General features: G+C 40.1%; 1 protein-coding gene across 1 annotated transcript in view; it reads left to right on the forward strand.

Annotated features, from left to right (window-relative positions):
• The window catches only part of DNAH8 (dynein axonemal heavy chain 8), a 377,771-nt gene that overhangs the window by 17,734 nt on the left and 337,876 nt on the right, over positions 1-22,161 (forward strand). The window contains exons 5-6 of the mRNA XM_045786311.2: positions 11,889-12,078; positions 12,758-12,921. Of these exons, the coding sequence (XP_045642267.2) occupies positions 11,889-12,078; positions 12,758-12,921 (354 nt within the window). The remainder of the gene's footprint in view (positions 1-11,888; positions 12,079-12,757; positions 12,922-22,161) is intronic.

The raw sequence follows: 22,161 nt of genomic DNA on the forward strand, positions 1-22,161 counted from the left end.
GTGAGGCTTGGATGGCTATGTATTTCCCCCTTAGGACTGCCTTTGCAGTATCCCATAGGTTTTGGACTGTTGTATTTTCATCCTCATTGGTCTCCATAAACTGTTTAATTTGATTTTTGATTTCCTGGTTTATCGAGTCATTCCTGAGCAGGATGGTTCTTAGTCTCTAAGTGTTTGAGTTTCTTCCAAATTTTTCCTTGTGGTTGAGTTCCAATTTCAGAGCGTTGTGGTCTGAGAATATGCAGGGGATAATTTCAATCTTTTGGTATCGGTTGAGACCTGTTTTGTGTCCCAGAACATGGTCTATTCTTGAGAATGTTCCATGGGCATTAGAATAGAATGAGTATTCTTTGGTTCTGGGGTGTAGTGTTCTATATATATCTATGAGGTCCAACTCGTCGAGTATGGCATTCAAAGCCTTTGATTCTTTGCTTAGTTTTTGCCAGGGTGTTCTGTCTACTTCTGATAGTGGAGTGTTGAGGTCCCCTACTATTAATGTATTTTTATTTATATGTCTCTTTATTCTGGTTAAGAGTTGGCTTGTGTATCTTGCTGCTCCCCTGTTGGGGGCATATATATTTATAATTGTCATATCCACTTGTTGAATACTTCCTTTAAGAATAATATAGTGCCCTTCTGCGTCTCTAACTATAGTCTGTAGTTTAAAATCCAATTTATCTGATATGAGAATTGCTACCCCAGCTTTCTTTTGAGGTCCATTTGCGTGAAAGATGGTACTCCATCCCCTTACTCTCAGTCTGAATGCATCTTTGGGTTTGAAATGAGTCTCTTGTAGACAGCAAATGGATGGGTCATGTCTTTTTATCCAGTCTGCAACCCTGTTACGTTTTATGGGATGGTTCAAACCATTTACATTAAGACTGATTACTGAGAGAAATGATTTTAATGTTGCCATGTTGCCAGTAAAGTCTTTGTTTGTATTGGTTGTGACTTTCTGTTCTGTATCACTCTTGGGGCCTTTTTACTTTTATAGAACCCCCCGTAATATCTCCTGTAGGGCTGGTTTCGTGGTTACGAAATTGGTTGGTGACTGGCGATTCTGAAATGTCTTTATTTCTCCATCAATTCTGAATGACAGCCTTGCTGGATAAAGGATCCTTGGCTGCATGTTTTTCTCTGAAAGAGCTTTAAATATGCTCCCCCAGCCCTTTCTCTCATTCCAGGTCTGTGTAGACAGGTCTGACGTAATTCTGATGCTTTTGCCTTGGTACGTGAGAAATTTCTTTGCCCTGGCCGCTTTCAATACTGTATCCTTGCATCTAATATTTGCGAATTGCACTATGACGTGACGTGGCGTAGGTTTGTCGTGGTTGAGCTTGGGAGGGGTCCTCTCTGCCTCTTGGACACGAATGTTTGTTTCCCTTGCTAGATGAGGGAAGTTTTCAGCTACAATTTGTTCAAATATCTCTTCTAGACCTCTGTTTTTCTCCACCCCCTCGGGGATGCCGATGATTCTAACATTGGATCGTTTCATTGAGTCAGTAATCTCCCATAACCTACATTCGTGGGTGTGGATTTTTTTAAGACCATCTTCTATTTTCATTTTTTCCTCTATTAACCCATCCTCCAATTCACTAACCCGTTCCTCTGCTTCTGCGACCCTGGCCGTCAGAGCCTCTAGTTTTGCCTGCATTTGGCTCATAGAATTTTTAATTTCTGTCAGATTCACTCTCATTTCTGTCCTTAGGGATTCTATATTCTCAGTAACCTTTTCGTTAATAGTTTTTTCAATTCTACTCATCATTTTGACCATCGTTACTCTGAATTCCATTTCTGATAATTTGGTTACATCCATATCCATTATTTCTGTGGCAGAGGCCATAGACTCACTGTCTTTTCTTTGCTGGGGGGGCTTCTCCTTCTTGTCATTCTGATGAAGAGAGGTTGCGGGGTTTCCAGAGCCCAAATTATTGACTGGGTCCCAGGCCGTGCCCCTTGTTTTATAGGGATCTTAGGGATGTGGGCTTCTTCTTTAAAGATTTTATTTATTTATTTATGTGGCAGCCAACCAGCGAGAGAGGGAACAGAAGCAGGGGAGTGGGAGAGGAAGAAGCAGGCTCCCAGCGGAGGAGCCTGATGAGGGACTCCTTTCCGGAACGCCGGGATCACACCCTAAGCCGAAGGCAGGCGCTCAATGACTGCGCCACCCAGGCGCCCGGGTTGTGGGCTTCTTGATTTTTCAGCCTGCCTTCTGGGGGAGGGGCCTGCCGCGCCGATACTCAGGCAACCCTGTTTGGGTAGAGTCTCGGCGTCCCCTGCGAGGGGGGATGGGGATGGGCACTCCCTGAGCCGGTATTTCCAGGCTTTTGTTCTCTGGCGGCTTTCCCTGGTGGTTTGCTGTGCCTCTTCTGAGAGTCAGAGCAGCAGCGGCCGAATTTCAGCCTCTGTCACAGAACAGAAGGATTGCGGCCCGTTCTCTACTAATGTTCTGGCCACTTTAACTCTGTTTCTGTTGGTGCTGCTCAACCCTGCAGCGTCCCGGGATGTGCGCCCCACACCCGGCGTCCCAGCCCTCACTTCAGGGCCGGCGCGTCTCTGTCCTTTGTGTTTCTAACGCCGCCAGCCGCCAGCCGCCCCGCGCACGCGCTCCGGAAGCTCCCAGTCTCAGTCTGGATCCAGTGAGCGCACCGGGATTCCGGTGTTCCGCGAGATGCCTGGTGGCGAGGGCACCCGGCTCACGGTCTCAGTCTGCTGTTTTGTGGGTGCCGTCCGCGAGCCCCGCCCGCTCTCCTGTGCAAGTGGCTACCGCTTCCCGGCACCCGAACGCGGCGGCTCCCTCCCCCTTCCGTTTATCTTCCGATATCTGTGCACAGTTTCATGGCTCCCTGCTTCGTACCTCAATACTCAGCGCTGGAGATGTTCATTTGTACAGATCCAGATGCGTCTTCCTGCGTCTCAGGCTGGTTCCGTGGTTGTTTAGGCTGGTCTGGTACCTATCCAGCTCGACTCGGAGGACCGGCTGAAAACGGTGTCTCCTACTCCTCCGCCATCTTAACTCCCTGGACCACATCTTCTTAATCCAGTCATCTGTCGAAGGGCATCTCAGCTCCTTCCACAATTTGGCTATTGTGGACAATGCTGCTATGAACATTGGGGTGCATATGGCCCTTCTCTTCACTACGTCTGTATCTTTGGGGTAAATACCCAGTAGTGCAATGGCTGGATCATAGGGTAGCTCAATTTTTAACTTTTTAAGGGACCTCCATACTGTTTTCCAGAGTGGCTGTACCAACTTGCATTCCCACCAACAATGTAAGAGGGATCGATCCCCTTTCTCCACATCCTCTCCAACATTTGTAGTTTCTTGCCTTGTCAATTTTTGCCATTCTAACTGGCATAAGGTGGTATCTCAGTGTGGTTTTGATTTGAATTTCCCTGATGGCTAATGATTTTGAACATTTTTTCATGTGTCTGTTAGCCATTTGTATGTCTTCATTGGAAGAGCGTCAGTTCATATCTTCTGCCCATTTTTTGATTTGTTTATTTATTTCTTGTGTATTGAGTTTGAGAAGTTCTTTGTAGATCTTGGATACCAGTCTTTTATCTGTAGTGTCATTTGCAAATATCTTCTCCCCTTCTGTGGGCTGCCTCTTAGTTTCTTTGATGGTTTCCTTGGCTGTGCAGAAGCTTTTTATCTTGATGAAGTCCCACAGGTTCATTTTATCTTTTGTTTCTCTTGCCTTTGGAGATGTGTCATGAAAAAAGTTGCTGTGGCCGATGTCGTAGAGGTTGTTGCCTATGTTCTCCTCTAGGATTTTGATGATTCCTGTCTCACATCGAGGTCTTTCATCCATTTGGAGTTTGTCTTTGTGTATGGTGCGAGAGAGTGGTCAAGTTTCATTCTTTTGCATGTAGCTGTCCAATTTTCCCAGCACCATTTATTGAAGAGACTGTCTCTTTTCCACTGGATGTTTTTTCCTGCTTTATCAAAGATTAGTTGCCCAAAGAGCCAAGGATCCATTTCTGGATTCTCTATTCTGTTCCGTTGGTCTATGTGTCTGTTTTTGTGCCAGTATCATGCTGTCTTGATGATCACAGCTTTGTAGTATAGCTTGAAATCTGGCAACGTGATGCCCCTAGCTTTGTTTTTCCTTTTCAACATTTCCTTGGCGATTTGGGGCCTTTTCTGGTTCCACACAAATTTAAGGGCTGTTTGTTCCAGTTCTTTGAAAAAATGTCATTGGTATTTTGATCGGGATGGCATCGAAAGTGTAGATTGCTCTGGGTAGCATGGACATTTTAACTATGTTAATTCTTCCTATCCATGAGCATGGAGTATTTTTCCATCCTTTTGTGTCTTCCTCAATGTCTTTCAAGAGTCATTTGTAGTTTCCAGAATAGAGATCCTTAACATCTCTGGTTAAGTTAATTCCGAGATAATGTATGACTTTTGGTGCTATTGTAAATGGAATCGATTCCCTAATTTCTCTTTCTTCAGTCTCATTGTTCGTGGATAGAAATGCAACTGATTTCTGAGCATTGATTTTGTATCCCGCCACATTACTGAATTGCTCTATAACTTCTAGTAGTTTGGGGGTGGATTCTTTTGGGTTTTCCATATAGAGTATCATGTCATCTGCGAAGAGAGACAGTTTGACTTCTTCTTCGCCGATTTGAACGTTTTATCCCTTTTTGTTGTCTGTTTGCTGTTGCAAAGACTTCTAGTACTATGGTGAATAATAATGGCGAGAGTGGGCATCCTTGTCGTGTTCCTGATCTTAAGGGAAAGGCTTCCAGCTTTTCCCCATTGAGAATGATATTCGCTGTAGGCTTTTCATAGATGGTTTTTATGAAATTGAGGAATGTACCCTCTATCCCTACACTCTGACGTGTTTTACTCAGGAAAGGATGCTGTATTTTGTCAAATGCTTTTTCTGCATCAGTTGAGAGGATCATATGGTTCTTGTCTCTTTTCTTGTTGATATGACCTATCACACTGATCGATTTGCAAATGTTGAACCACCCTTGCATCCCAGGAATGAATCCCACTTGGTCATGATGGATAATCCTTTTAATGTACTGTTGGATCCTGTTAGCTAGGATCTGTTTGAAGATTTTGGCATCCATGTTCATTAGGGAAATCGGTCTGTAATTCTCCTTTTTGATGGGGTCTTTGCCTGGTTTGGGGATCAAGGTAATACTGGCGTCATAGAATGAGGTTGGTAGTTTTCCTTCTGTTTCTGTTTTTTGAAACAGCTTCAGGAGAATAGGTATTATTTCTTCTTTGAATGTTTGGTAGACTTCCCCAGGGAATCCATCAGGCCCTGGAGTCTTGTTTTTGGGGAGGTTTTTGATCACTGTGACATGTTGATTTAATACACTTATATTTTGTGAACTGATTACCACTGTAGCGTTAGGTAACACATCATCGTCTCAAATAATTACCTTTTTTTTTGTTGGTTTTGGTGATGACATTTAAGGTGAACTGTCTTAGCAACATTCTAGTGTATACTGATATTAGCTATAATCGCCATGCTGTATGTTAGATCCCCAAAACTTACTCATTGTATAACTTCAGTTTGCATGCTTTGATGAACATCTCCCGATTTCCCCTACCCCACAGCCCTTTGTAATCAACATTCTATTCTCTGTTTCTATGAGGTCAACTTTTTTAGATTCCACATGTACGTGAGATCGTACAGTATTTTTCTTTTTCTGTCAGACTTACTTCACTTAGCATAATATTCTCAAGGTCCACCCATGTTGTCTTAAAGGCAGGATTTCCTTCCTTCCTTGTGGCTGAGTAATATTCCATCCTGTATATATACCATATCTTCTTTATCTATTTATCCTTAGCTGGACACTTAGATTGTTTCTATATCTTGGTTATTGTGAATAATGCTGCAGTGAACATGGAGGTGAAGATACCTCTTCAAGATCCTCATTTCATTTCCTCTGGGTGTATATCCAGAAGTGGGATTGCTGGATTGTATGATGTTCTATTTTTAATTTTTTGAAGAACCTGCATATTATTTTCCATAGTGCCTCCACCAACTTACATTCCCACCAACAGTGCAGTAGGGTGCCCTTTTCTCCATAGTCTTACCAGCACTTACCTCTTGTCTTTTTTTTTTTTAAGTTTATTTACTTATTTAAGTAGTCCCTACACCCAACGTGGAGCTCAAACTCAAGACCCTGATGTCAAGAGTTGCATACTCCCCTGACTGAGCCAGCCAGCCACCCCTCCCTATCATCCTGTCTTTTTGATGGTAGCCATTCTAAGGGGTATGAGGTGACATCTTATCGTGGTTTTGATTTTCACTTCCCTGATGATTACTGATGTTGAGCATCTTTTCATGTGCCTGTTATTTGGATGACTCTTTGGAAAAATGTCTATTCAGTTCCTCTGCCCATGTTTTAATTGGATTGTTCGTTTGCTATTGAGTTATACAAATTCTCTCTCTATATTTTCTAGTATCCCCAGATCAGATAGATGGTTTTTCTAGTGTCTCTTTCATTTATTTCCTTTTCTTCTGCAAACTTTGGGTTTAGTTTTTTCTTCTTCTTCAAGTTCCTTGAGGTGTAAAGTTAGGTTGTTCAGTATCTTTCTTTTTTTTTTCTTAACGTAGGCATATATTGCTATAAACTTCCCTCTTAGAATGGTTTTTGCTGCATCTCAAATCCTATGGGTTTTTGTATATGTTCTCTTTCCATTTTCATTTGTTTCAAGGTCTTTTTTATTTCCCTTTAGATTTCTTCTTCGACCCATCGGTTGTGCAGGAGTGTGTTAATTTTCACATATTTGTGAAATTTCTAACTTTTGTTCTCTTACTGATTTCTAGTTTTATACCATTGTGATTGTAAAAAAAAATATTTGGCATGATTTCAGTCATCTTAAATTTGCTGTTTTGTGACCCACAATAGGTTCTTTCCTGGAAATGTTCCATGTGCACTTGGGAAGAATGTATATTCTACTATTGGGTGGAATGTTCTGTACATGTCTGTTAGGTCCGTTTGGTCTAACTTACAGTTCCAGTGCAACATTTCCTTGTTTATTTTTTGTCTGGATGGACTATCCACTGTTGAAAGTTGTGTTGTCTGTTTCTCCCTTCAGATCTTTTAGTATTTGGTTAGTATATTTAGGTGCTCTGATGTTAGGTGCATGTATATTCATGGTTACTTTGTCTTTTTGGATAAGGTGACCTCTGTATCACTGTATAATAACCTTCTTTGTATCTTTTTACTGTTTTGGCTTAACGTCTGTTTTGTCTGATATAAGTATGGCTACTTCTGCCTTCCTTTTGGTTTCAGAGGTATATTTTATTAATATTATTATAGTTGAATATTTATTTTCTCTTCTCACTTTGAGCCTATGTGTATGCTTAAAGCTGAAGTGAGTCAGTCTCTTGTAAGCAGCATATAGTTAGGTCTTGCTTTTTGAATCCGTCCAGCCACTCTGTGCCTTTTTTTTCTCATTCTTTAACTTTTATACTAGAGCTATGTGGTTATCACCACTCAGATTACAGTATTAGTATTCTGAATTTGACTACATACTTACCTTTTTTAGCATATTGTGTATTTTCATATGTGTTCATGTCAGTAATTGGTGTCCTTTCATTTTGGCTTGAAGAACTCCCTCAGCATTTCTTGTAAGGCAGGTCTACAGGTAATGAATTGCTTCAGCTTTTGTTTGTCTAGGAAAATCTTAATCTGTCCTTCATTGCTGTAGGGTAATTTGCCAGGTGGGGTATTCTTGGTTGGCATTTTTTTTTTCTTTTAGCACTTTGAATATATCATTCCACGCATTCCTCGCCTGTCAGGTTTCTGCTAAGAAATCTGTTGGTAACCTTCAGGGGTTCCCTTGTAAGTTATAAGCTTCTTTTCTCATACTACTTTCAAGATCTTCTTTTTGTCTTTGAGTTTGGACAGTTTTATTATCATGTGTCTTGGAAAGGATCTCTTTAAGCTGAATTTGTTTGGTGACCCATGAACTTCAGGAACTTGGATACCCAAATCTCCCCCCCAGATTTGAGCAGTTTTCAGTCACCATTTCTTTAAATAAACTTTCTGCCCTCTTCTCCCTCTCTTCTGTTGCTGGAACTCCGGTAATTTGCAAATTGGGGCTTTCGATGGTATCCCAAAGTTCACACAGGTTTAACTTTTTGTCACTTTTTCCTTTGTTGTGCTCTGACAGGATAAACTCAAAATTCCTGTCTTCTATCTCACAGATTCTTTTTTCTGCTTGATCCATTCTGTTGTTAATGACCACTGTTGCATTTTTCATTTCTTTGTATTTCTCAGTTCCAGAATTTCTGTTTGGCTCTTTTTTCATGATTTCTATCTCTATTAAACTTCTCATTTTGTTCAAGTATTGTTTTTGTGATTTCATTGAATTATCTTCCTGTGTTTTGTTGTACTCATTGAGTTCCCATAAAGCAGCCATGTTGAATTCTTTTTCAGGTAAATTGCAAATTTCCATGTCTTTGGGGGTGGTTACTAGAAAATTAATTATGATCCTTTGGTGGTGTCATTTCCTTTATTTTTCATGTCCCTTAAAGTTTTGCATTGCTGTCTTTGCATTTGAGGTAATAGTTACCTCTGCCGGTCTTTATTGTCTCTGTTGTCAGCAGCCTGCTGGTGATTCTAAGGCTCCCTCTGACCTTCTATGGCTAAACCTGCTCTACACTTCTTTCTCCCTGGTGTGGCTGACTTCTTGAGCTTGTATGCCTTCTCTCAATCCTGCAGTGCACCGGGCTGACAGCCTCCTTTTCATTTTCCCAAAGGTGATGCTAAAGCTCAAGTTTGTGATCTCTTGGCCAACAGATTTGGGCTGGCTTTCTTCATGGACTCACTAGCCATCTGCTGCCATCAGAAGCATGCACAGGCAGCCAGCCACAGGGTAGGGGCATGTGTGGCTGAGGCATGCTGAGAGCTGGGGAGCCCATGGGCCAGTTGGGGGAATCCATGGGCCAGATGTTCCCGGAGGCCATGCTGGGCTCTCAGTGGTGGGCTCCTTGATGGAGTCTGTGACGCAGTTAGACTGCTTCCCTTTAATGCCTTCCAAGAGTCTTTTCTCCTACTCTCTCTGCTTTTTTCTGCCCCCCTGCTCCCAGCCATGCAGCTCACGATTCAGTCCTCTGGATGGGGTGGGAGAGAAATGAGCCTCTTTGGCAGCATCCCACACAGCTGAGGAAGCTGGGTGCTCACTTACATGCTCTTACTTCCCCTGCAGGAGAAATGAAAGGCTGAGAAGTTCTCTCTTGGTCCTAAACTATGCTGTGTCCAGGGAGGGGTGATGTGGGTAAAGCCAAGCTGCTCCTCTTACCTTATCCCGTGCACCCAAAAGCATATATTTTTGCTCCAGCTGTGTGCTGGAACTTCTTTTCTGGAAATCTGGACTTCCACAAAGGCTATCTCCCAAGAGTGCTTTCTCGGGGCTCCTAGACAGTGTCTGAGAGGGGTTGGAGTTGGTACATAGCCACTGCAGTTTCCACACCTGCACTGAGGTCTGTATGCCTCTTCCCTGATGCATGGTGGGTGAGACTCCTCCTGAGTTTCTTGGCATATGGTTGCTGGATCCCACGGCTCCCACAAAGCCACTTTTGTCCATGGATACAAACCAAATTCCTGGGTTTTGTTAGGGGTCAAAAAAAAGGACATCTTATTCCACAATGTATTGACATCACCAGCCTATAGTTAAACATTGAATGTATCGTCATAGTCACGTTTTTGCTTTATTTTCTCTCCTTTGTACATATAGGACTGAATTGACTTCCAAGAAAATAATGTATTCATGTGTCCAAAGAAACTGAGAAATTACTATAATAAAGCTCAGTGGTATTTATCCTTTAGATACTACTTTTAAAATTCATGAAAATCCCATTTCTTCTAGATGGTGTGCAAATAATTTCCATCTTTCCATTCACTGGGAGTGAATTTAATGTTGTTTGCACAGTTTTGAGTATTAGTTATTTAACCTCTTCTTTATTTAACCTCTTTATTTAACCTTCTTTATTTAACCTCTTCTTTACTTAATATTTTAACTCTTTGATTGTTTCAGAAAGAAGAGAAAATTGACCTAGATATTGGTTACTTAGTCTCAGGAAGGCAGCTTGATGGGTTAGGAAGAACAGTAATTTTGTTCAGATAGACCCAAATTTGCCTCCTAGCCTCACCACTGACCAGTGGAGTGTTCCTTCACAAGTTGCTTTTCTTTTCTGTGACTTAGGTTTTTACATTCTTAAATTGGGAATAGTCATACCCACCTTACAGCACTGTCTTGAGACTTAATGATAATATCAGCAAAATCTTATGTTGCCTAACGTAGTATTCCCTCAACAAATACCAGTTCTCTATTATTTTAAAGTGTCGTAATAAATAAAAGTCTTCCTTTTTACAATGGGAAAAGTAACTGAAATCCAATCTAATTTTTCTCCTTTTCTGTTTATGACAAAAGATTGCTTCAAGACAGGTTGTTTAGCTTGGTTTTGGATTCTAGGTTGGGAGTTATTTCCCTCTAGCTTCTTGTGGATATTCCATTCTGATATCTCTGGTGGCTGATGAAACCTCTTCTGTAAGTGTACTTCATAGGTGATCTGTCTTTTCTTTCTGTTTGTTTTTGTCTTTTGCCTTTGAAACTGTTTTACGATGATGTCTCCCAAACGTGTGGATTTGTTTCCTCAGTCTGTCTTCCATTTCACGAATTCTCCCTTCAGCTTGTCTGTGACAACCCATTCTTTTTTATCAGTGAGTTTTTATTTTGTCACAGTTGTACGCAGTTTTAAAAAAGGAAGAAACTCTGCGGGTCTTGTTGTGAGAACTGACTTCTATCTCAGTCTCCAGAAACAGCCTTTAAGTCTCACCAGATTCTTTCATTTGCCTCCATATCGCCAAATAATAGGCTCTGATTACTCCTTTGCCAGGTTAGACAGTATCTATTGACTCTTCCCTATGGAAGATGAGGATTTAGCTCTTTTTTATTCTCTGCCCCTCTTGCCATTTTCCATCCCTTCATTCTTCCAGTGTCGTTATATTCTCTTTTGCTTAGCTAGATGTTTGTTTATATCATTGTAACTGTGTAAATATAATCTCGGTTGAACATACAGTATACCACCAGTGACCCTCAGCATGGTCTCCAAGACCCTTTCATGGAATCTTCAAGGTCGAAATGTATTTTTATCATAATTCTAAGACATTTGCCCATTTTACTGTGTTGACATTTGACTAATGGTGCAGAAGCAACAGTGAGAAAGACGGAGACACCTTAGCACAAATCAAGGCAATGGCATCAAACTGGACCAGTAGCTGTTGTATTCTTCTGAGAGTTATTCTGTATTCTGTATTCTGTGAGTTAAATGCATTCACGGTTAAGAAAAATTTTTTAGTGGCTTTGGGCAAGTTTTTTAAATCTTAATTTCTTGGCTTGGGAATTCCATATCACTTAAATTGTATGAATTGAGATGTCACAATCATAGATGCTGGACTTCTGATTTCTGTGCTTTTGATTTCTTGAGACTGATCATTTTTTCCACTTAAAATACTGGGCTAGTGTCATTGCTCTTTCCCTATCCTGATGGAGTTTTTCTAGTCCCATTTCCGTGATAGAGCAGCTTTCCACTAAGTAATTTATGCAGAAAGCTCAGCTTCACTTCCTTCACATTGTGTAGGCTCCAGGCCATGTCTCCTTTCCTAGGTAGAAACTAAAGCACTGAGGAAAGTGTTGCCTTGATAACATATATGTGAATGGTTAGAATGGGGGCAGAATATAAATTTGTTGATTTTAGAACTCTAATTTTCATGACCACTTAAGTTTTCCTAATAGTATATAAAAGTATTGTCTATGCTTGTTGTAGTGTGAAATAGGTTATGATTTTTAGTTCTTTAATGGGATTAGCATATAAAATCACTTTTGAACACCACCCTTTCAGGAAGTGCTCTGTACTGTACTGGATGCATCAACAGGAATACTAAATGGGATTAGGAATATGCTGTCAAGTGTATTTCTACCAGCTATTCTTGCAACAAATAATTGGGGTGCCCTAAACCAGTCCAAGCAAGGAGAATCTGAAAAACACATTTTCACTGAAACCATCAACAGATACCTTTCATTTTTAGATGGTAAGTATAAAATTTAATGCTTAGTAAATTACTAAAAATGAGCAAGTTAACTATAACCTATGTTATTTTTTTAAGATTTTATTTATTTATTTGAGAGAGAGAGAGCACATGCAAGCCAACGAGCAGGGGGAGGGGCAGAGGGAGAAGAGACTCCCTGCTGAGCAAGGAGCCGAATGTGGGGCTCGATCCCAGGACTCTGGGATCATGACCTGAGCTGAGGGCAGACACTGAGCCACCCAGGCACCCCTGTAAGATATGTTATTAAAGGTAAGCATTAGAGGAAAAACATTCCATCTTAAAACAAAGTGTTAAAGTAATTATGAGACCTAGAGGTAAGAAATCAAATCACTAAATCCTCTCATTTTCAGGGATCTTTGCAGAAGTACGATATTTTTTTTTCTTCCATTGTAGTGGGAAGATTCTATTCCTATATTATTAATGAAAAATTTCACCACATTTTAAAATATTACTTTATTATTAGCTCTTTTAAAAATGTATAATTTTATTATTTTATATTATTAAAATAGTAATATTATTAAAAATTACCGAGTTGCAATCTAATGATCAATTTGTATTATATTTCTATAAAGTATTAGATCTTTAACATTTGAGTAATTATAGCTTGAAACCACACATTGACATTAAACACCTCTTCTCAATATTGATTCTTCCCTCTTAGGTGCTAGAGTAAGTATCGAGGGAACAGTTATGTTAAAGAAGATAGACAATATCGATTTTTCCAAACTGCATACGTTTGAAGAAGTGACAGCTGCAGCTAGCAATTCAGAAACTGTTCGTCAGCTAGAGGAGGTGCTGATGACATGGTATAAACAGATTGAACAGGTGAGCTAACTCAAGTAAATCCATCAGATATGAGTCGTAGTTCTAATGGTTAGTTCCTAACCATTGCATTTTGTCCCTAGAAGTAAAGGGAAGAGGAGTCTTCCAGATTCCGTTATGAAACCTAGCCTATTCTTGACTCTAGGGCAAAATCGTTCTCTATGGGCCACTGAAAATCAATTTTATTCGGCTCAGGGCGTGATCCCAGCATTCTGGGATCGAGCGCCACATCAGGCTTCTATACTATGAGCCTGCTTCTTCCTCTCCCACTCCCCCTGCTTGTGTTCCCTCTCTCGCTGGCTGTCTCTCTGTCAAATAAATAAAATCTTTAAAAAAAAAAAGAAAAAAATCAATTTTAAATATTTCTCACTTTTAAGGAGGGAACTATAACAATATGGGTTGAGAATGGGAAAATGTAGAATCAGGAATAGCCGGTGTTCATCTCCAGCACTTTATATATTGTTCATACTCTTCATAAGAGAAAGGAAGAGGATATAATGATGTGACTACAGTCACAGTGCTAGGCACTAAATAAATAGCTCTTGGTTGATCAATGGAATTGTCTGTGTTGACCAAGAGGTTTAAACTAGGCTCCTTCATGTCAGTACTGCAACTCTCTTGTCAAATACATTTTCTCTGGCGGTAGGAAAAGCAGCAATAGGAATGGGGCATATGTCAACATTCTGAGAGGTGCCAACTTACACTATACATACTGCCGCAACCAGCTACTACGTAATTGCTCTAAACTGAAAGAGGACATTAGGAGCCGACTCATAGATCTCTAGTCATGAGCACAGGACAGTGGAACTAAAGAAGAGAGTCTTCAGTTAAGTGAAGACTAAGGTAAAAAAATCTTGACCAAGCAAGAGTTAGAGTATTTTCAATTTTACCTCTCTTAGAACTATATTAGAAGGAAGGATGTGCAATTGGAATGGAAAAATTGGAGGACTTTGGAAATTCCACTGGGGCTTGGAGTTCTGGCCACAGAAATTGTTCCAGGTGTCACTAGGAAATTGAAGTGGGTAATTGAGCACCACAGGACTTTGTACTCACCTACTGTGTCACTGGAGGAAGGGGGAGTTGTAACCCATTGCGGAAATCAGGCTCTGTCCTACACAATGGCTGAGGAGATCCTCTCCAACTATTATGTTCAATCGATACAGATTTTCTTTCATAAAAATAGGCAAACAAAAGAAAATAGCTTGAGATTTAGGGAGATTTAGCATCTTGAAATAAGAAAATCAAGTTGGGCAATTGCAGCAGATGGCTCCAGTTAAGCAGAATCAATGCAGGAAATGGGAAAGAGCTTTCATCTAAAATAGAAATCTGAACTGTGACATCTAAAATAAACCTTGACCAAAAATAAATAAATAAAAAAATAAACCTAAACCTTGACCTTGACCTCTTGTCATACACAAAAAGTAATCAAGATGGATTGTGGGCGTAAATACAAAAACTAAAACTTAAAAACAGATACATGCAACAGCATGGATGAATCTCAAAGATGCGTTGACCAAACAAATGCAATCTTAGGTAAGGAAGGTGAAACATCAAATGAAACCTATAAATGAACCAGAACACAACAGGGGACTGTATTAGTATATTCTTAAGACACAAAACCCAGAAGCCATGAAAGAAAAACACTGACATATTTGACTACATAAAAAAATGAGGTAACTTCCATATGGCAAAGATTACCATGAGTAAAACTAAAAAATAAATAGCCTTCTGGGAGAAAATATTATCAGCATATATAACAAAGAGTTAGTATCCATAATATATGAAGAACTTCTATAAGTTAAGAAAGGGGCAATATAGAGAAAAATAGGCCAAGGATATGAGCAACGTCCATGTCATTCAAGGAAAGTATATGGAGGTATTTGACCTAGGGAAAAAAAGGGGACTTGGGAGTATCATGATATCTTCAAATATTTGATGGGATTTCATGTGAAATTAAACTTGCCCTGTATGGCCCTAAATGGCAGAAGTAAGACCAGAGTGTGACGGCTATAAGGAGAGAGATTTTTAACATTGAAATCAGGATAACTTTCTCACAGAATCCTCTCCACACAAAAAAATTGGGATGTGCTGCATTCCTGAAAGTATCCACTTTGAGGCTAATTCCTATCTATGAATAATGTTGTAACAGGAATTAAACATCAAAGCGTTGTTTAATTTAATGTTAAGGTCCATTTTCATTCTTTCATTCAGTGATTCAAGCTATATAGACATGCAGCCATTTAAGAAAACTTGAAACTATGTCTGGTATCCTCTATTTAAGGAGATGGGGAAGACTGTGATGAGATTCGGACAGAGTTCCATACACCATGGTTAAAGTTAAAAGCAAATAATTATTTCATGGATTAAAGAAAGCACCTTTATAGTTCTGAAAAATCAACTACGTATTTTACCTCTTTGTATTCTTAAAACATTCCATCACGATTTAAATTATGTCAAGTTATGGGCCGCCTGGGTGGCTCAGTCAGTTAAGCGTCCAACTCTTGATCTAAGCTTAGGTCTTGATTTCAGGGTTGTGAATTCAAGCCCCATGTTGGGCTCATGGAGCCTACTCAAAAATAAATAAATTATGTAACATCATAAATATAAAAAGTACAGAAAATAATACAACAGTGACTCTTGCCACATTTGCTTCAGATCTGTTTTATTTTCACAACAACTTCCAACCCATCCCTTTTCCCTCCCTCTATATTACCACTGTCCTGAGGTTATCGTCTTCTCTCATTCCCCTGAAAGTTTCACACTTTCATTGCATTTGTATATTTATAAGCTTTAAATTATATATAAAAATAGATTATATATATATACATAATATATAAATACAGAATATATATTTGTGATTAAGATCTTTACACAAATGGTATAACATCATTAAATACCATTTTGCAGTTTATTTTTTCTCATTTAGCATTCTCTTTCATCTGCGTTGGTACAAGTAAATTAAATTGTTCCCTTAACTACTTCTGGTATTCTTCTCTAAAGAAATCAGTTTGCTATATAAATTTTCACCCATTAAGGACACATTTAAATCATGTCTCATATCCTCTGTTTAAGGAGGTAAAGAGGTTTATTCTTTCATTCCTCAGAAAGACAGTTTTTTCTTTTCTTTCTTCTTCTTCTTCTTTTTCTTTCTTTCTTTCTTTCTTTCTTTCTTTCTTTCTTTCTTTCTTTCTTTTTTTTTTTTTTGCTATTACAAACAATAATAACACACATTCAGTGAATACCTCTGTTCAGCTCTCCTTTGCACATATTCCAGAATTTCTCAGTGGAATTGCTGAGAGCAGTAGTATGTAGGTCTTTATTGAATATTACAAAGCCTTCCAAGTAGTGGTTATGTTAACTTATTTTCTTTTTACAGAAGCATATGAGAGTTCCCGTTTCTTCAGATCTTTTGTTACACTTGGTATTGTTAGATTTTTGATCTTTGCCAGGATGCTGGGTGTGAAATGATGCCTTATTTTGCATTCCTCTGACTTCTATTGAGGTTGAGCATGTTCAATGGCTATTTAAGTTACCTCTTTGTTGAGTTGGTTATTCATATCCTTTACCTAGTTTTAGTTCATATTGCTCGGTGATACCTTACTGAAATGTTGGAGTTCAAATAATATTTCCCAGATGTTAATGCTTTGTTGGTCCGCATTGTGTCTTACATCTTAATTTAGTCATTTACATTTTAATGTAAATTTATTAGTTGCAAATTGTAATCCAGCTTCAACTTAGTTACCTCCAGTGGCTAGGAACTTCGTGCTTTTTGTATTTTCTTTAAGAAACCCTTGTTTAGTATTATGAAGATTATCTCTCAAGTTATTTATTTATTTTAAATAGTGAAACATACAGAAATGAATACAATAAAAGAAACAAGTTAGTGTAAAACAAACGTTCATGTAACTTTTTGCACAAGTTAAGAAACAGCATTACCAGCGTCTTACAATTCCCATGCAGCCCTCTTCCCAGTTTCAACTCCCTTTTCTTCCCCCAGTGGTAACCATTTCCCTGACATTTATGATATTTAGTTGCATGCTTTTACTTTATAGTTTTACCCTCATCTCCTATATTTTCTGTAAAAGCTTTGCCATGTTTTTTTTTTTTTTTTTAACATTTAGGTTTTTAATTCATCTGGAATTGTGTGTGTGTGTGTGTGTGTGTGTGTGTGTGTGTGTGTGTGTGTTGGGTAGAATCTAATTTTTCGTTATCCATATAGTCAGTCAACTGTCCCAAAAATAAGCTGTTCAGTTAATAGCCAATTGTTCCTTTTTAAAAAAAATTTATTTAAATTCAATTAATTAACATATAGTATATTTTTAGTTTCACAGATAGAGTTCAGTGATTCATCAGTTTTATATAATACCCAGTGCTCATTACATCACGTGCCCTCCTTAAAATCCATCACCCAGATTCCCCATCCACCTCTCCCCTCCAGCAACCCTCAGTTTGTTTCCTATGATTGTGAGTCTCTTGGGGTGCCTGGGTGGCTCAGTCAGTTAAGCGTCTGCCTTCAGCTCATGATCCCAGGGTCCCGACATCAGGTTCCTTGCTCAGTGGGCAGCCTGCTTCTACCTCTGCCTCTCTCTCTCTCTCTGTCAAATGAATAAAATCTTTAAAAAAGTCTCTCATGGGGGGAGGAGAAAAGATGGCGGAGGAGTAGGGGACCTTTTTTCAGCTGGTCCCCTGAATCGAGCTGGATATCTACCAGATCATCCTGAACACCCATGAAATCAGCCCGAGATGTAGGAATATACATCTGGATCTCTACAAATGAACATCTCTGGTGCTGAGTATTGAGGTACGAAGCGGGAAGCCATGAATCCGCGCACAGATATCGGAAGATAAACAGAAGGGGGAGGGAGCCGTTTTGCTTGGGGCTGGGAAGCAGTAGCCTCCTGCATTGGGGAGCGGGCCGGACTCATGGACCGGCACCGGCGAGAGAGCAGACTGAGACCGTGAGCTGGGGAATGCGCGTGGGACCAGACTGAAAACTGGAGCTCTGGAGCGCTCACTGGAACTGGACTAAAACGGGAGCTCGGGAGTGCTCGAGTGACCAGACTGACAACCGGGAGCTCCGGAGCGCGCACTCGAACTAGACTGAAACAGGGAGCTCGGGAGCGCGCGCGGGAACCAGGGGCGGCTGGCGGTGTTAGAAGCACAAAGGACAGAGGTGTGTCAGCCCTGGAAGTAAGGGCTGGGACACAGGCTGTGGGGCGCACATCCCGGGACGCTGTGGGATTTTTTAGCAGCACCGACAGAAACAAAGTGGCCAGGAGAGCTCAGTGGAGAGCGGACTGTGATCTCTCTGTTCTGAGACAGAGGCTAGGATACGGCCACTGCTGCTCTGACTCTCAGAAGAGTCACAGAAAACCACCAGGGAAATCCACCAGAGACCAAAAGCTCAGAAAAACCAGTTTGCATTGTACCCATCCCCTCCCCCTCAACAAGGGGCGGAGCAACTCTACCCACACAGGGTTGCCTGAGTATCAGTGCGGCAGGCCCCTCCCCCAGAAGTCAGGCTGAAAAAACAAGAAGCCCATATCCCTAAGGTCCCTATAAAACAGGTGCATCTTGCTTGGGTCCTGGTCAATAATTTGGGCTCTGTACATCCCTGCAACCTCTCCTCATCAGAATGACAAGGAGGAGGAACCCCCAACAAAGGAAAGAAACAGAGACTGTGGCCTCTGCCACAGAGCTAATGGATATGGATACAACCAAATTGTCAGAAATGGAGTTCAGAGTAACAATGGTCAAGATGATGTGTAGGCTTGAAAAAAAATTAATGAAAATATTAACAAGAATATAGAATCTTTAAGGGCAGAAATGAGAGTGAATCTGGCAGAAATTAAGAATGCTATGAATCAAATGCAGTCTAAACTGGATGTTCTGATGGCCAGGGTAAATGAGGCAGAAGAATGAATCAGTGAATTGGAAGATGAGATGATAGAAAAGAAGGAAAAAGTGGGAACTTGGCTTAAAAAAATCCAATCTCAAGAATATAGAATATGGGAAATTACTGACTCAATGAATCGTTCCAGTGTCAGAATCATCGGCATCCCTGAGGGGGTGGAGAAAGAGAGAGGTCTAGAAGATACTTGAACAAATTGTAGCTGAGAACTTCCCTAATTTGGCAAAGGAAACAAGCATTCTTATCCAAGAGGCAGAGAGGACCCCTCCCAAGATGAATGAGAACAGACCAACACCAAGTACAAGTCTCAAATCTAAGATCCAAGATAAAATCTTGAAAGTGGCCAGGGGAAAGAGAATCATCACCTACAGACGGAGGAACATCAGAATAACGTCAGACCTGTCTACAGGGACCTGGTAAGCCAGAAAAAGATGGCAAGACATACTCAGGGCACTAAGTGAGAAGAACATGCAGCCAAGGATCCTTTATCCAGCAAGGTTGTCATTCAGAATTGATGGAGAGATAAGGAGCTTCCAAGACTGGCAAAAAATGAAGAAATATGTGCCCACCAAGCCAGCCCTATAAGAAATATTAAGGGGGGGTTCTATAAAAGTAAAAAGACCCCAAGAGTGATACAGAACAGAAATTTACAATCTATAGAAACAAGACTTCACAGGCAGCATGATATCTTTAAAATCCTATCTCTCAATAATCACTCTCAAGGTGAATGGCCTAAATGCTCCCATAAAACGCCACAGGGTTGCAGATTGGTTAAAAAGACATGACTCATCCATTTGCTGTCTACCAGAGACTCATTTTGGTTTTTTGTTTTGTTTTGTTTTGTTTTTTTTAATAATGATTTTTTATTATGTTAGTCACCATACAGTACATCCCCGGTTTCCGATGTAAGGCTCGATGATTCATTAGCTGTGTATAACACCCAGTGCACCATGCAATATGTGCCCTCCTTACTACCCATCACCGGCCTATCCCATTCCCCCACCCCCCTCCCCTCTGTAGCCCTCAGTTTGTTTCTCATAGTCCATAGTCTGTCATGTTTCATTCCCCCTTCTGATTACCCCCCCCTTTCTTTATCCCTTTCTTCCCCTACTGATCATTCTAGTTCTTATGTTCCATAGATGAGAGAAATCATATGATAGTTGTCTTTCTCTGCTTGACTTATTTCACTTAGCATTATCTCCTCCAGGGCCGTCCATGTTGTAGCAAATGTTGAGAACTCGTTCTTTCTGATAGCTGAGTAATATTCCATTGTATATATGGACCACAACTTCTTAATCCAGTCATCTGTTGAAGGGCATCTCGGCTCCTTCCACGATTTAGCTATTGTGGACATTGCTGTTATGAACATTGGTGTGCATATGGCCCTTCTCTTTACTACGTCTGTATCTTTGGGGTAAACACCCAGTAGTGCAATGGCTGGATCATAGGGTAGCTCAATTTTTCACTTTTTAAGGGACCTCCACACTGTTTTCCAGAGTGGCTGTACCAACTTGCATTCCCACCAACAATGTAGGAGGGATCCCCTTTCTCCACATCCTCTCCAACAATTGTTGTTTCTTGCCTTGTTAATTTTTGCCATTCTAACTGGCGTAAGGTGGTATCTCAGTGTGGTTTTGATTTGAATTTTCTTGATGGCTAATGATTTTGAACATTTTTTCATGTGTCTGTTAGCCATTTGTATGCAGAGACTCATTTTGAACCTAAAGATACATCCAGACTGAAAGTGAAGGGATGGAAAACCATTTTTCATGCCAACGGACCTCAAAAGAAAGCTGTGGTAGCAATTCTCATATCAGACAGATTAGATTTTAAACTAAAGACTGTAGTTAGAAAAAAAAAGACTGTAGTTAGAGATACAGAAGGACACTATATTATTCTTAAAGGATGTATCCAACAAGTGGCTATAACAATTATAAATATCTATGCCCCCAACAGGGGAGCAGCTAGATACACAAGCCAACTCTTAACCAGAATAAAGAGACATATAGATAATAATATGTTAATAGTAGGGGACCTCCACACTCTGCTCTCAGCAATAGACAGATCACCTAAGCAGAAAATCAACAAAGAAACAAGAGCTTTGAACGACATACTGGACTAGAGGGACCTCATAGATATATACGGAAAACTACACTCCAGAACAACAGAATACTCATTCTTTTTTTTTTTTTAAAGATTTTATTTATTTATTTGACAGAGATAGAGACAGCCAGCGAGAGAGGGAACACAAGCAGGGGGAGTGAGAGAGGAAGAAGCAGGCTCATAGCAGAGGAGCCTGATGTGGGGCTCGATCCCATAACGCCAGGATCACGCCCTGAGCTGAAGGCAGATGCTTAACCACTGTGCCACCCAGGCGCCCCGAATACTCATTCTTTTTGAATGTACATGGAACTTTCTCCAGAATAAACCATATACTGGGTCACAAAACAGGTCTCAACCGATACCAAAAGACTGAGATTATTCCCTGCGTATTCTCAGACCACAATGTTTTGAAACTGGAACTCAATCACAAGGGAAAATGTGGAAGAAACTCAAACACTTGCAAACTAAGAACCATCCTGCTTAAGAATGATTGGGTAAACCAGGAATTAAAGAAGAACTTAAGCAATTTATGGAAACCAATGAAAATGAAAATACAATAGTCCAAAACCTCTGGGACACTGCAAAGGCAGTCCTAAGGGGAAAATACATAGCCATCCAATCCTCACTCAAAGGAATAGAAAAATCTAAAATACACTTTTTATATTCTCACCGTAAGAAGCTGGAGCTGGAACAGAACAGGCCTAACCCATGCACAAGAAGGCAGTTGGTCAAGATTAGAGCAGAGATCAATGAATTAGAAACCAGGAGCACAGTAGAGCAGATCAACAAAACTAGAAGCTGGTTCTTTGAAAGAATAAATAAGATCAATAAGCCACTGGCCAGACTTATTCAAAAGAATAGAGAAAGGACCCAAATTAATAAAATTATGAATGAAAAGGGGAGAGATCATGACCAATACCAAGGAAATAGAAACAATCATTAGAAACTATTACCAACAACAATATGCCAATAAATTAAACAACCTGGAAGAAATGGATGCCTTCCTGGGAACCTATAAACTACCAAGACTGAAACAGGAAGAAATTGATTATTTAAACAGACCGATTAATTGTGAAGAGATTGAAGCAGTGATCAGAAACCTCCTGAAAAACAAGACCCCATGGCCTGAAGGATTCACTGGGGAATTCTACCAAACATTCAAAGAATTAACACCTATTCTCCTGAAGCTGTTTCAAAAAATAGAAACAGATGGAAAACTACCAAACTCA

This window comes from Ursus americanus, chromosome 32, assembly GCF_024610735.1.
Source record: "Ursus americanus isolate L20-20 chromosome 32, mUrsAme1.1.p, whole genome shotgun sequence".
Taxonomy (NCBI): Eukaryota; Metazoa; Chordata; class Mammalia; order Carnivora; family Ursidae; genus Ursus; species Ursus americanus.